General features: G+C 44.2%; 2 protein-coding genes across 4 annotated transcripts in view; both read left to right on the forward strand.

Annotated features, from left to right (window-relative positions):
- Nucleotides 1–16,432, forward strand: part of LOC126564621 (WD repeat domain phosphoinositide-interacting protein 2-like) — a 37,161-nt gene that overhangs the window by 16,376 nt on the left and 4,353 nt on the right. For all 3 annotated transcript variants that reach the window (XM_050221701.1, XM_050221702.1, XM_050221703.1), the window contains exon 2: nt 1,595–1,701. In XM_050221701.1, the coding sequence (XP_050077658.1) occupies nt 1,631–1,701 (71 nt within the window). In that variant the 5' untranslated portion in view covers nt 1,595–1,630. The remainder of the gene's footprint in view (nt 1–1,594; nt 1,702–16,432) is intronic.
- LOC126564095 (GATOR complex protein MIOS) overlaps nt 1–16,432 on the forward strand; it is a 259,062-nt gene that overhangs the window by 2,559 nt on the left and 240,071 nt on the right. The window lies entirely within an intron of this gene.

Here is a 16,432-nt window from a genome sequence, read left to right on the forward strand (position 1 = left end):
AAACAATTCCGCGACTCCACACACACACGTTTGTAGTAGGAGGGTGAGATCGATACAAACAAAGGCTCACACACTCTCTCTCTCTGTCTCCCCCTTTCGCTCTCTTTTGTTTATGTGCGCGGGCGTGCGCGTGCTCGCATCGTCATTCCCTTCGTCGTTGTTGTTGGGTGCCTTGGAAAAGAAAAGCTCTCTCACCTCTTCAGTCTGAAAGGAAAATTGGTTTCGAACGGAATCTTCGCATCCGCGCCCTCGTCGACGACTCGTTTTTACACCGTTATTAGTTGTGCTTACAAACAACACTGTTGAGCTGCAATAGAACAGAAAGCAGAAGGAAAATCAACAACACAAGCTCGGTCACTTTTTTGTGGGATTTTCACATACGATTTGTGAGCAAATATACTGTCGAGAACTTTTCACAGCTTTGAAAGACTTCTGCGTACTTCCCCCTGTCAAGGTGTTTGGAAAAATTCAGCTTGTTCGATCGATTCCGAGCCGTCGGTGGTGTGTGCTGCATTCGACGATTTTGTGGAACATTTTTCCTTCAGACTCACTCGCATCCAGAGTTAGACGGCCGTTCTGGAGCTTATCGGGATTGTCGTACGACTTGTGGCAACAATTTGTAAAGAAAATTCCTTCGCCGAAGCGTATAAACAATTTCTATCCGCGTTTCTTGTTTTTTTGTGGTGTGCAAAATTAATCTAAAGCAATAAATACGACGACGACTTAAAAGTGCAATAACAATTCAGTACAGAAAGAGAAAAACAGCATTTATCGAACGGTTCTTAAGGAAAAAAAAACAAGAAACGTAAAACCCTTATTCAGCCCTTGGTGCGTTTTGTTTGAAATCTGTTGTGTTGTTGACCAAACAAAAAAGATCGAATTTCCTTCAATCGTACACGAGCGTGCGCTAGTGTGCGTGCCATCATCACAAGTAGTGTTGGTGCACGGCTTTTCTCGAGAGAGAGAGAGAGTGAGAGAGCGAGAGAGCAAAAGGGGGTTGAAAACAAAAACATCGAGAAGGAACGGGCGCGATTATAAACAAACCCCCTCCCAACAACACAAACAGGAATCCGCGATTCACCGAGTTCGAGTCAGTGAGAAAAGAAGCCAAGCGCAGTATAGTCAGCAAACGTGCACAACGCGTACACCAACGCTAACACAAGCGCGCGCGCGTACTCTACAGTGAAAACGGCAAGAGCGTACACGCATATCACCCAGCGCCAGTAGTAGTTGCTGCAACACAGGTGGCAGCGAGACCCAAATCAAACCCCGAGCACAGTAGTCAGTCGTCGTCGTCGTCCTTTGCCAGAAGCGTGTATAACGCGGTGTTTGTTGCAGTTTGTTGCTACTGCTGCAGCCTTTAAACCACACAACACACACTACTAAAAGGATCCTTGTGCGTTAATAACCAGCCCCACCAGGCACGCACACCAACAAAAGCGAAAGGAACGGACAAAAAGGACTAAAGTTTCTCCAAACTATTTCTGTTGTGTGGTGCATCTGTGTATTACCTGAACGAGAGTGTTTGTGTGTGTGTGTGTGTTAAAGAAGAAGTAAACCAGCTCGCATCCTTCCAATCGCGCATCCTTTTCTGTTGTGCGAGTGAATCGTCCGCGCCAAAAGCGTTTAAATGAGTGATATAAGTCAGAAATGTTTCGGCAAAAATGGTGGATTTTCTATAAGCTTTAATCAAGACTATACGTAAGTAAAATGGAATTATTTTTTTACGTTAATTTATTGTCGTGTGGTGTGCACTGTGCAGTGTGACGTCATGCGTGCGTGTGTGTGTGTTTGTAGGGGTGAATTTTCGTATGTGTTGCTATCGTGTGCGCCTACTTTGATTGAAAAGGCACGAATTTTCCACTCCTCTGTGCCTTGACCCTGGAAATATGGGTTCCTTCCAACTTCCATGTGATCGATTCACAAAAAAAAACATCGCTTTTCACACACGCACACACATTAACAGAGCTTGCATGTGTGTGTGTGTGTGTGCCTCCGTATGTGTGAATAAATGTTTTTTTTGTGTCCTTCCTTTTTAGCAATAGAAGATTCCATAGCCTTCTATTTATTGCGCTGATCGAGATCTAAAGCTACCTGTTGTGTGTATGTGTGTATTGTATGTTGTGCAAATGTGTGAATGTGTTTTTGGTTAATGTTTTGGTGATGATTAGGAAGTGAAAAATAATACTTCCGCAAACATTTTTTCCCTAAATTCATTAAGAAGTTTCACATTCACCCTCACACCCTGACAAACAAACAAACAAACAAACACACACACACACACACACACACACACACACACACACACAGAGTCTAGTGTTTCAACCAAACAACTCATTGTGGAAACCTTTGTGTGTGATGTTTCTTTTTTTTTGCGTGATATTTTTGGCATTGACACAAAAGGGGAAAGAAGGGGAGAGGAGTGGGAAGGAAATGGAAGGGGGTTGAGGAGGAGGACGTGGGATTGGCAGGTGGATGAGGGGTGGGAACGATGAGCAGTTTTTAAATATCAGTGGATGATGAAATATTGCTCAACTGTCACACAATTTTCCACAATTTGTCTCATTTTGTATTAAATTTAAAGTATTAAAAATGGAAGATGATTTATCCTTTTTTTTTTCTTAAACTAATTGTTAAAAAAGCTTTCAGGGGTTTTATTTTCGCTTTGCAATCTGATTTGTCTTTTTAAATCTCCTCACCAGCTGATAGTGACCTTCCGTTGCCCTTGTTGCAATTGTGTTCCGCTGGTGTTTATCACGGAACGCGCATTCTAACGAAACAATCGATGGGTGGTAGGGGAGAGGGGAGAGGATGGCATGATGGGTCGAGAAGGTGGGGTTGAGTGTTATTGTTGTACAGATGCGTTGGTCTGGTGAGAGACAAAACCACTAACCACCCAACAATCATGTTTGTGTCCCGAGTTGATCGATCAAAATTGCCATGTAGAGAGATGCACCTTTATATGACTTTTTTCTCGATACGTTATTTAATTAATTAATGATTTTGTTTTTGGAATTGAAAAGTTTGAAGGCGAGTGTGTAAGTGAGTCATTGTAAAAATAAATTGTTTTTTATTTTGACTTCGAATATGTTTTGTCCTTAACGGCTGCTATCTCTGAGTCGCTCGAGTAAGGGGAGGAGGGCAATAAAAATTGCAATCGATGGGGGCAATAAAAGTTCCTTTTTTACAAAAATCTTGGCCTACTTAAAGCACCAAATTCATCGTCATCAGAGACCGTTTGAGTGCGTCTGATTGTGTGTGTTGTAGCTTATATGCAGCATGAGTTGAATGTTTTTGCATATGTTGTTTATTGTTACAGCAGTAATATAATTACACACTACTGTAACTTTGTGCATTGTTCTTTTAATGCATTCTTTTGTGTGTGGAGTGTTATTTAAAAAAAACTGAGTCACAAAGCTAATTATCTAACTAGCCACCCCCTTGCTTTTTTTGTTTGAACCTAGAGCACTTGAAGCGCTCGCAAAGCTAGCTTCGGCCTGTTCACATTTGTTGGTGCCTTGAGTTGTCAGGCCTAGGGGTTTACCTGTTTCCATGACCGCTGTGTTGGGTGTGGGGATGGTTACTGAGATCATCCTGTTTTATTGATAGTGGTATAATACAAATGCAACCCACAGCTCAAAAACACTTAAAAATAAATACTTTAAGATTTTGAAGATTTTTGGATTTGGACTTTGCGCACCATGAAGGCAACATCGATATCGAAAAAGGGGAAGTAATTCTTAGTCAACCTTGCACTAACACCCAGATACACACACACACACACACAAACCCCCTGAACGTCAACATCGTAGAGCATGTGTATGTGTGTTGGTGTGAGTGAGAGCGTATATGTTGCCCGTCCCATTTGGCAGCATAAACAACATTTTCTCTTTGTTTACATTTGGCTGGGATGGAAAAAGAAGTAGGGGAGGGCTAATGCAAACGGAAGCTGCGGAAAGGAAGGGGGAAGCAACCCCATCGGAAGAGTGCCGCGCGCGCTGTTGTTGTTGCTGTGTGTGTCATCAGCTGAGCAGCTAGCCAACAATTTGTGGTTTGTGGCCTCCTTTTTCGGCGGACGAACTGTGCTTTTCCGTCGGTGTGTGTGCATTTTCGCTTTTCAACATGAACTCGAAGCGAACACAGTGTACGATCAGGCAGCATTAGCACGTTTTCTTTATGTTGCAATCGAGGCCCCAGTGTGCTGTGCCCTCTTCAATTGGTAGAGGCACTCGCGCACACATCACCCTGGCCACATTAGTCTAAACAAATCCGTATCCCTTCAAACGCGAAGATCGAACCTTTACCTTTTTCTTCGCTTTGATTGCTTCATTTCATTTTATTACTACTTTGTTGATCCCTTGTCTAGTTTTTGTTTATTTTATGTAGATAAATTGGAGATCTCTTCCATTTGCTTTAGTTTTAAATTATTATGTTGTGGTAATGTTGCTTGCTTTGTAATTTAAGTACTCCTCAAATGCGGTTTAATAGCTTACGTCTTTTTGAAGTAGTATCACTCTGGTCTGGTGTGTTTATATCACTATTTTGATGGCTTTAGTATTCTTCCAATGTAGCTCGGAAGATTGTTGTTTGTTTATGCTACTTTCTTAATGACTTAAGAACTTTTCGAATGAAGTTATCACTATTCTGATGTGTTTATACTACTTCTCCCAGTAAGTTTGACAGTATTATTATAGGAACGTCCTGAGCCCTGCGACACTTTCAAGAAAAGTGGCTAAATCCCTTCTTCTTACAGGAATTTCTAATGTCCTGGAGTCTTGCAAACAATTTGACAATTTACATTTTTAATCCAATTTTTGTTGGGTTAAAATGAGTCAAAACAACGTACTAAGCTCATCGCGTAGTTTGTTTTTTTTTTCAAAATGGTGGACTACACGCGTTTAGGTTGAGAAACATAACTTAAGTAAACATGCGTAACAATGCAACATTTACTACGCATTGCTTTGCCTTACCGCTTTTCCAAATGTTGGCTCTTTGCTGGTATATGCCGCGGCGGCATACGACACGACCCACGCAGCGTCGTTTGCTCTGTTCGATAACGGCCGCTAATATCATCTTTCTTTATGCGCCGTGCGACAATCTTACCAGCGAAGTTCGTCTCAGTTTTTTGTTTGGTGCTTTAAACTCCAAAACACACCCCGTTAAGCCGTGTGCGTCCAGTTTCAGCAGTCAAAACGATGAATTCAGACAGCAGAAGAGTCGAGGAGGATGGCGATGAGGACTGGCGGTGGTGATGATGATGATGACATACATTTGCGCGTCATCGTACCGCGCGCCGTACGGTTTTGCTTCAAGGCCTTTGTTTGCTTCGGTACGTTTCGAGTGGGTTTGTGCGTTTGGATGGGGTGGAAAAAGGGGGAGGAGGGTTCGCGGTGCACCACCGAAGCGAAATCAGCTGCGTCAAATGGGCACGTTTTGTGTGTGCGCACACTGCCACTGCTGCTGTGTGTATATGGACATAGAAGGGTGAAGCTGATAGTTTGTATTTTTTCGGTCTGAGATGGAGAGTATTCATTGGTGGAGTTGGCGGGGGACTGCTGACCGAACCACATACAAATACACACGTACACACCCATCATGTGCACAGCCATTATTGGTCGCTGTATAGTGCCATGCATACATTATGGCCACACATAGGCTAGAAACCTCCGCTTTTAGATGGTAGTGCAATTGGTACCATTTTCGCATCAGCAATTGATAAGTGGTTAGAAAAATTGGTAAGCCTTACTTTGATTTTAGAAAGTATATCTTTAACTAGTGAAGAATCACTAGAAAACAAGAAGTTCGAAAATTTTTGAAAAATAACCCACAAAAAAGACCCCACAAAAAAAAATGCAAAATCAGTCCTTCCTCGTGAAGACTCGTGAATCGCGAAAAGTAAATCATTACTTCAAAAATTCATCGCGGGGTGGTTGCACGGAAGGAGCTGCCATTAAATCTACCCAGTCAGATATATCTCCGACTCTCGATGCCGATTTCCCGTGACATAGTTCGTAAATGCATGCTTAGTAAATGCGGAGAGTTTTTTTTTGTAGCCGTTGTTCGAAGCTTTTCCACCACCGTGACGACGACGAGGGACGATCAGCATTATTTGCATTAACTTTTGTTTTGTTCAGTTGCAGTTGATTGCATTGTTGCTGTTTTTGGCTCTAACTCCCCCCCTTCGACAGAAGAGAGGGTTGTATATTAATGTTGTTCTTCTTATGCTTCCCCTGTCTGTCATTAAGCGATGGCTCATAGGAAATCAGCGTGGTTGAAGCGTCATGGAAATGTCCCCAAACGAGTGTGTGCACTTGGAAGAATTTTAGTAATCGCTTAAGTTGAAGAATAATTCGATCGCTGACGTCAGTTCGCCCTTCCAACCCTTTGTAAAGGGCATACAGTTTGCAAGCTCTCTGCCGAGACAAAGCAGTACGCTTTCTCCCTCTATCGCACCGACTTAGCGGGCAATTAAAGGAACATCGATAATTGAAGAAACACTAGACATATCGCCGTTAACGGATCACTTCTGTACATTGGCCTTCCGCTCTCTAGATTCTAAGAAAATACCCTGCTCGTGTATGTTGGTGGTTTCATGATGGACAGAGTCTTGCGTGTTACTTGTGTTTCTTCAGTTCTCTAGAAACAAGCAAAGCGGGGCGAGAGAGCACAAGAAAAAAAAAAACCATCCAACCAACCAGCCCTAGAGGAATCCGCTAGGGCACAAGCGAATTGGTTAGCTGTGAACGTGAAATCGTATCGGAAACATGAGGCGCCCACTCTAGTGCGAACAAAGCACGAAAAATCATTGAACTCTCTGCGTCATGCGAGGGCCCTGCGAGGGGCATCAGCAGCAGCACAACATTGGCCCTCCTATCCGGTTCGGTAGGAAAGAAAAGAAAAAAAAACCCCGAGCGGCGGCAGAAGGTGAAAAGGAAGTAAAAGCGCAAAAAACACAATCCCGTAACATCCACCCGCCTTGCTGGGGACTTGGGCGCATCTAAACAAAGCAAAGCATTACTGCAGCATAATACAAAAAAAAAAACCAGCAAAGCTTTGATGGGGTGGAATTGGAAGGGATGGCTGGTCAAAACACTCGCTCTGACATGGGGAACTTGTGTAGAAAGTAATACGTAAAAGAGAATAAATCAAGAGACACGAACCAACACGCACACGATGAAACAAAAATTATAAACATAATCGCGACGACGCTATTTTTGTGCGTCGTTGCGATCATCTTTGGCGCGTAGAATCGATTTTCAAGAGATCACGCAGCAGAAGAGCGATCACGTGATCAACATAACGCATTCGAAAACTGAGGCGTATAACATTTTAGGCATATTTTTTTGTAGTGTTTAGTAATTTCTTTGCGCCAACACAACCGCCCCTCAGTTCTTGTCCTCTGGTGGACTTAAGGGCGTCTACTGTTATTTAGCAATCGCAAAGTGATCTTTCAACACCCAGAACATAACGACGCAAGCCCTCATGATTAAGCGGGGTCAATTGGTTTATTTTATTTCTTGATCTTTTAAGCTTTTAAGATTGTTTATTTAACATTGGTAAAGTGGTTGGTGATATCGGGTGAATGGTAAGGCCGAAGTTGATCTACTGATTTCGCGTGTGTACTTGTGTTAGCTATGTGTGATAGGATCTGCTTCAGATTTTGTACTATGAGCGCTTCTTTAATCGAGATGCGATAGTCTAAGCAGTAAGATATCTACAATTGATGAAGTTTTAGCTATTATCAGTTGATTTTCATTTCTTCAGATCAATATTAAGAGCTGGAATTCATCCAGATATTCCTAGAGATAGCTAGAAAGTCCTTAACACGTGGTTTAAAAGCATTTTGGTTGACCAACTCGTTCGGCCGAGTTCGTCCGAGTTGTAAGGGATCTACTCCAAATCTTGTACTGTGAGCGCATCTTCAATATGCTACAATTGATGAAACTGAAGCTAAGATTTTCATATGTTTAGAGCTCAAGTTCATCTGACCCTTAACACATGGCTGTGGCTCAAAGAACGCAGTGGTGGACCAACTCTGTTCGTGCGTGTTCTACCGAGTTGTGATCCAAATTTTATCAAACAGATTTGCGACAGAGCCACACAAAAAAGGAGAACATTACCTGAATTTTCCCCACCAAATTGCCAAGTTACAATCAATAGAATGTCGCTTCTTGTAGACCTGATATCTCAACATCATAATTGCTTCACTATTTTTCTTTTGATTGATCGATGAAATTTTTGTTCGGCATGCGAAAAGTTTACATTACCTTTGTCGTACTGAGAACCGCGGCCTTGGAAGCGTGTGTACATGGGACAAAACAAATTGCGTCACGCTCTGCAACAAAAGATGGAACTACAAAATTGATCGGATATGACGCTGGTTTGAGTCTCCGTCTTGCATCGATCGACCGTTGAAACACCGTTCATTTTATGGTGTTGATTCTAATTCCTACTCGCACTTGCTGTTGTTGTGCTGAAGTGGAAAGAATTTTTTCATAGTTTTTCTAATCCTTTCCTAGCAATCTTCTAGCACAGATGCATCATTTGCTTGGATGGGGAGGAAATTGGATTCAGCAGGCACATGATCATAATACTACTACTACACGCTACTTTGCAGTGCACAAAAGCATGTCCGAGTGTATCCGAGAACCATTGCATTGCCGCTTGATTATGAAATCATGATGAGCTAGAATTTAAATTGGACAACCAACTGTTCTCTTTCTTTCTCGCTGCTGCTGCGGTCGTGTCACCATAGAACAGCTTCTTGCACGCTGACAGCGAAGATAAATGGGAAGGTAATTCTAGATCGCTAGATCTTCTCTTCCCCACTGAGCACACAGGGGGTTGAGATGCTGTGATGGCGATTGGCGTGTGCAAAAGATATGCCCGTCGTGCAACGTTCGGGTGTGGTTGGTTACGTTTGAAGGGCATTCAAAATATGGTGTCCTCGTGTAAAAAAGCGGTTAGAATTGGCTTAATTTCTGTGCCAACGGGAAAAGAGTGTTCGGGAACGGGTGAGGTAGGGGATCGGTCGCACTAACAACAAGTGCCTCCGTCCATCCCGTTTAGTTTCACCATGTGAGTTACATCACGCGAGTCAATTGCCAGTCGGTCACCCCAACCCCGGTCGCGGTAGTCCGCGCGAATTTCATCATCACTCCAAACGGGCCGAGAGATGCTAAACTCGTGTGCTGCTGATGATGTACACTTGCATATCTCGTTTCTCGCTTGCCGGACGGACGTGCCTCGAAGCTCAGCTGTTTTTTTTTTGCTTGTTTGCTGTTGCAACTGCTTCATAAAGTCGTTCGTAAGAATCTAAGAATAAGTTCGGATTTTGCAGTTTGTACTTTGCCTCAGCTGCATGCTTTCCGCAGGTTGGCGATCGTGAGATGAACGTGTGCTCTGCTGATCCGCTCTGTGTTGGCTTGTACGTTTTGTGGACGACCAGCTGATGCGACTGACTCGCTGTAAACTCTGGGAACAGGTTTTTAAATGGCACATAGCCACCCCATCCCACCATGCGCAAAGCAAGCTCCGACAGACAAAGAGCTGGTCTCGGGGCTCGCTGCACCAGGTCTCGATCGATGCATGGCGATAAAACCCGGTGGTCTGGGAAGGTGACACGTGCAAGGGAGAGCAGGTGGGATTTAAAGCGTCTATACGACGATGCAAAGATACTAATAATTTATGAAGTACAAGGTTTTCGACACAACGCAGGCAGGACCTGGCAAAGACACACACATGTTAGCAAGCGATCATCTGGTAAGTTCTGGATGTATGCAAGTACCACCATCTTCCTAATTGAAACTTGGAATGTGTGTGAGGTGCGGTGGTGGGTGGATCACCTTGTTGGACACACACACACACATATCTGGGGGTAGTGTGGACAGCTTCGTTGCGGAGATTTACATAACGAATGTGCGAGCGTCATCGCGTAATGTGCACGATACCGTCAGTGTCCAGTGTCGATTCCAGCTGATGCGCTTTAGATAACAAGTACGGGATATACATATGTGTGTGCTGAGTGCTTGAAGGTTGCAGCAGTCAGCTGATTCGAGCATGTATTGAAGATGAATAAAATCAAGAGAAGGAGGGAGTAATTGAAGTGGAGTCTTCGAGTTGAGAATTCTAGAGTACGTACTCAGAAGCTTCAATTACTAGATCTCTTTGAGTAGACAAGCTTCTGACATGGGGTTCTTTGCACGAGCTTTAGCGATTCTAATTACTGAATCATAAAAGTTTGATTTTGAAGTAAGGACCTCATTTGCCACTGAAAGAATCTTCAGAGATTTCAGGACAGTAAGACTGCTACCTTTCTTTGGTGGTGATTTCGAACAGCTCCAAGCCACTATCTCAACTAGTCGGTTCAGCACAAGTGTTCCTGTTTTTGTTTCGCATGTCAGCCCGTTGCTGATATTCCACCAAGCGCACGACTTGTGCTTCTACCGTCCAACAACAGACCGCAGTTCTGAGGACAAAGAAATGGCACGACCGTCAAGCAAGCCCTCACTGATGGCCTAGTTTTATGTGGCCCCGGAAACATAAGCGACGGCGGGGTCGCAGCGAAGTCACGATAAGCCGAATCTGTTGGTGTGTGGGGCGGTGTAGAAGTTGTTGGACCAGCTAAGTGGTTGGACTATTGATTTGATAGGCTTGTTTTGCTCTTGCCTTTGGTAATGCGAGAGACAGAGAGAGATAGATAGGAACCTGGCGGTTGCTTACTACGTACCACACGATAAGGTCACTGACTGGTTGGGCCCCTGTACTTATACTTGATTGTTCAGCACTCTAACAGAAAGGGAACCCTTAATATGCCTGTGTGCTAGGGGAATATTATTTCAAGCGTTTCGGAGGAGTTGAATTTCACGGAGGTAATTAAAGGTGCATTGTGTGGACAAAGGATGACAGAAAGCACGAGTCCACACCACGAAACGTGACACCTTCCAAACCTTGATGTGCTTAGTCATTGTTACTGACTACCAACTGTTGCTTCTGGTCACAGTTTACGTCCATTCGTTAGGGATCAATTTTCGAGCCTCGTTCCTGGCAACTTGGCAAAGACCGACCCCCGCTGTAGGGTGGATTAGAGTAGGTATTTGTTGGAGGTACCTTTCGTTGGCGATAATGACTACACAAAACGGAAGCAATGCGTGAGCGAACGAGGGCATCAAATCATATTTAATCACGCGACTAACATGCGACACTATACCAGCTAGCGCGCCCGACCAGTCCCACACAGCAGCGGAAGAGAGCGCCTTATCAGACAGAGGCGAGTGGACGGCTCACAAACATGAAGAACTACTACTTGTTTTGACGGATTTTGCACGTTCAAGTGCACGATCGCGTCTGGTTAATCGCATTCCTCACTCGCGAAAGGAGGAAGAATGTTTATTGAAAGAATGCGCTACCCAAGAGAGTAGATCACTTTTACTGGTAGTCGCGTCTTCCTGCTAGAGGTTATTGGCATCATTCGCGTAAAACCATGACCTAAGCAATTTTCACAACCCCCGTCCACTTGCTTATCTTATCACACACCTCGATTCTACCCCCAAAAATGTATGACAGTACATTGAACTTGGAACTCACAGTAAACGATTGATACTGCAGTTGTTTCAATATAAATGCAGCGACTGTGTGGTGTTGTTGCAGCCGTTTTATGTCAACAGCCAGCAACAGCACGACGTCAATTTGATTCTACTCGATAATAGGGTGCGCATCATACCTTTTTTCTGCAAAGTGCAAAACATGGATGAAATTTCTGTTCAATTGATAAGAGAGAGAGAGGTAGAGCTAGAGCAGGCTCTCTGCACCCTTGATAGGGCAGAAGAGAGTGCACCAATAATGCACCAGTGCTTTACCAGTGGCTGTACTGTGGCCGGGAGCGCATGCGGCGGCAAAGTGCATGGCAGGCGGGCAGGTATATCAGCTGATGTTTTTGTTAGCTGTTAGAGTGCAAAACTGTCGGCAAAATCCATCCCATATACGTATGCACATGTAACGTCGTGCATCGATGTTTATGGTGCGAGGAAATGGTGGATTTGGTACGGTACACATTAAATAAAACAACGCGAGACAAACACAATAACCGAACATTGGCGAGGGTGATCCCTCATTGTCGATGGGAAGGTGTGGTGGGTGGCGTGTTAATGTTTGAAAAATATAAGAAACAACACAACAACCCGACAACACGGACCAGACCATCGATGGGGGATGATAATAGCTACCCTTAGCATCATCGATTTGGAAAATAGGTCGAACCGCGCAGAAGGACATACCACCATTATCCCCTGGTGTTGTGGGCTGATGTGTTTGGTTGGAATGCTTTCATCCAAAAGCTCTATCGATTGATTGTTGTGATTGAGTCATGTACGGGAGTAGTATGGATGCATGATGCAATCGGATGAAAGGATGATGTCTAACAAGGGGGTAAGTTAACATCGATCGTCGAGATTGATGCGATCGATGCGCTTAAATAATTTACAATAAAGTATTTCCCCATGGGTTGAGAAATCTGGTCGACTGTGATGGATGCGGTTAATGTGCGGATTAGTTTTTATCGCTCAAGATCATCAAATATCATTGCCTTATGGCAGGGTTTATTCGTCTGATCAGGAGGTTCCTGAAGTCGAAAAGAAGACAAAGACGAAGAAGGGAAGTCCTTGATACTGCAATTAAATAGGATTGTTTACGGCACTCTTTCTACATCACCTTTCGAATCCATGTTTAGGACATAATTCCCCATTAATCTTTTATCTCTATTCTCTTGCAGCAAGATGAATTCCCAATCACTTCAAATTAATTCTTTTTAATTACTTGCATTGTGCGTTCAACCCGACAAAACACAACACACCTTCCTTACCTTGATTTTTTTTAATGTAGTATTCCTTGAGGAGCCATTTCGTATGCCAGTCACGTACACGACCACTGAACACACACACCCAACATACCAATTTAAAATGAAACTGCACCAGAACTCGCAATCATATCGTTTGCTCCGGATGTTGAGTACCGCTGTTACGGATAGTAGTGTGAGATAGAACAACAGCGAAACCAGTTCGAGAACGCGAACGGAAGTCATAAGCAAATCGGAGGGAATATATGATGACGAATGGACATCTACGGGGAAAAGCTGGAATGTGCACTTTGATGCATTTTTTTTTTGCAGCGTTTCAATGACCGATCGATAATCTCTGTTGGTGTGATTTTCCCAACCCCTAGTCTGGCCATCAAGAATGGCAAACTTTAACTGGAAGATTCCTCTGCTTCCAGAGCACTGGAGTTTGCACGGAGAATGTTGTTATCCTTACGTTTACAAGGATGTGTGTGGGGTTAGGTAGCTTTCCATGTTCGGGGAAGTTAATTGCATGCCCTTGTAAGATTGCACACTTCACCAGCGCAATTGCAGACCCACACAAACAAACATGTGTTGGACGATTTTAAACGCGTTCATGTAAAATCTTGCAGATGCGCACATGGGCAGCACACAGCACACACAGTGGTGAAGGTAGTTGTTTTAAGGTGTTCGTTTGTTAATGATTTTATTCGTGCAGTCGCTCGAATGCCTCCTTTTTTTTTGCTATTACCTTCCTCAAGCATACAAAGGACAGCATTACGGTGGGGTTTGTAGTGATATCACTATTTATGAGGCCACAGTGTTGTAGTGCTGCCGCCTTACCATGGTCCATGTAACGCATGAAGGCATTTTCGAAAAGCGTGCAATGAATAACGCCTGCTGCTTGTTGGAACTGCAACGACGCTGGATTTCGCATGCCTTTGGTGGTGTATGCTGCTAGAACTGAAACGATTTGATACTCCTCGTCTTCAGGAGGAGGTCTTGACAGCTTGGAAACGGACTCGCAATCGATCGATCATCCTGCTGCTGGCTCATCATTCACGGATTTCCACCGTTTCCATCGTTCCTGGTCTTCCGTGGCACGATTTTCGGTACACCATTTTTGGCATTGACATTGAAAACGACGACGAAAAATCGATAGCCAGGCAACACACCAACCTAACAAAAACACACCACTACACTCCGGCTTAAAGTGCAAATCAAATCGAAACGTGCGCCACGCTTTCGATGATTTTTGTGTATGCAAGCAGAGACTGCAGCAGCTTGGCTTGGTACGGTTTGGCCCGTGGTCAAGGTTGTGTGTTTTCGTTGATTGAAATGCAGTTGATTTGCTGTTTTTTTTTTTTTTTTTGTTTGGCATCCACCTGCTGCGTTTAGCATTTTATGGGTGGCTTTTTTTAAAGACAAATTTTGTAATTGAATCGTCACTTTTCGGTGGTTTTGTTCTGAAAGAGATCCTAAAAAACAGTTAGCAGAAGAGAGGGGACAGCGTTGGACAGGGTGCGAATTGGATGTGAAAATGAGCAGCTGGTCAGATCAATGTTTGGGGGTAGTGGTAGGTGGGGAGGACATGGTTTTACGGTGGGGTACCCTTCGTCCAGATCTCCACTCAGCATTCTCCGTGCTCCACCGCTGTTCAAGGTTAAATCGCTTCACGGACGACAAGTCGAGCCGTACCTCTGTGGCCTGACGCGCGCACTAGTTCTGTGTTGTGGTTTTGTTTGTTGTTGTTGATTTGGTAGCTTGTGTGTATGTATCCCCATATGTGTGTGTGTGTGTGCTCCACACACCATCATCATCCCACACACTAAGCGGGTTTGATATCGTTTGTACAACGTTCAGCTCACCCGAATGGTCACGTCCATTCGCGCCCCTAAGGGCACCATATAGAAGAGGGGTGCTTAAAGACAATGAGTTCCAGGCTCCCAGGTAAGCTGACTGGAGGCTTCTCTTGTATCCCCTGCTAGTAGAAAAAAGGTGTCTTTTGTTCTTGGGAATCTTCTAAATGGGGAAGTTCACTACCAAGGTCGAGGGCGCATACCCGGGACGGTCAGGGCTAATCCCCCCGCTCTGCTGTAGGAGATTGTGTGACGCGAGTGGTGTTTTGTGTGTGTGTGTGTGGCTTCACTTCTCGGAGGGAAAGGCAAAACCTGCCTCGTCGCGATCGTCGATTGTTGTTCGCCGAGGAATGATGATGATGATGATTGGCAAGTGAGCCTTTCCGTTGAACCAACGACTTGAGATGATCTCGAGTTGTGGGAGAAGGGAAACTGCACTGAGAGCGTCGGATGATGATGACGATCATCATCGGCTCAAGCATGATGCAACACACAGAGTCGCATGCGCAACTGCATATGAGATGCAGCGCTCCTCCTCTACCGTGGATTGGATCCGTTCTTTGTTTCGCGCTTCGATACAAGCTGTTCAACCACTAATACACAGGATGATGATGCGTGAAACCAGCTGTCGTAAAGCGATAATTTACGGTGACCAAAATAAGAAAAAAGGATCGTTTGCTTGTACCTCAGTGGCAGGGGTGATATAGTTGAATAACTGGATATTTTAAGTCCTTCTTGGTGCGATTCTTTAAGTGCTTTGTTGAGTAGACAATAGAGCATCTTAGGAATGAATGGCAGATGAATCAGCTATAGAACAATTGCTTCGCTAGGTTGTTTGTTCTATCACTCTCTCCCTTACTCAAGCTCACTAGAAGATCATCACCCTCCATTACATGGCAATTATATTTCCCAGCGCGCATCTTTGTTTCGCTATAGGAGTTGTTGGAGTTTCCGCGATAAAAAAACATAAATAGTTACAAGCAGTTTAACAACATTTTTCGTAACGCTTCCTCCGAACTGGACAGCCTCCCTCAATTTTTTTTTTCATTTATTTATACAGGCTTTGAGTCTTAGAGACTACATTCGCCTCTAGCTTCCCTCAATCAGTTGCAGTGCAAATGATCAAGTGTTGCAATTAGCTAATGTTTCCGAATGCAATTCAAACCGTACCTCACGGCGAGGGCCCCCAGGATGTGCCACGCGTGTGTATGGAGATGGACGGACACTGACGGGTGTGTGTGTTCGCATTTCGCAACGAATTGATGGAATTGTGCTCCCGTTTCAATCTAGTTGTTGGGGGTCCGGTTAGATTTCTCTTCCAGTAATTGAACCTGGCAATTGATGTAAATATGTGCATGTTTTTGTGTGTACATGTCAGGCAAAGATCATGGATTGAACCATCCCCCTAGGGGGTATGGAACTTAAGCTGGCCTTACTGCAACGAAAGCTGGACATCTTCGCTATAATTCCTTGGAAGTGGTCCAAGCCATTTGCCGAATGAGTCCAGATTAGTTAACGGGGGCTGATGAATGTCTGGAGAGCTCTCCAGAAGTAGTCAATCCTTTGGTGTACCCTTCGGCGAGAGTTGTGTCCATCAGGTTTCAATTACTCGCGATCGCCTCAAGTCAATCCTGACCGCGGTACAGCTGTTTGCAAATGAGTTGATCGAAAAAAAAACCCTCCCATCTGAGATGATACAATCCTTGTTTGTGTTGCTTGCGGGAGTTGTTTTTCTGGCCCT

Source organism: Anopheles maculipalpis, chromosome 3RL (assembly GCF_943734695.1).
Source record: "Anopheles maculipalpis chromosome 3RL, idAnoMacuDA_375_x, whole genome shotgun sequence".
NCBI lineage: Eukaryota > Metazoa > Arthropoda > Insecta > Diptera > Culicidae > Anopheles > Anopheles maculipalpis.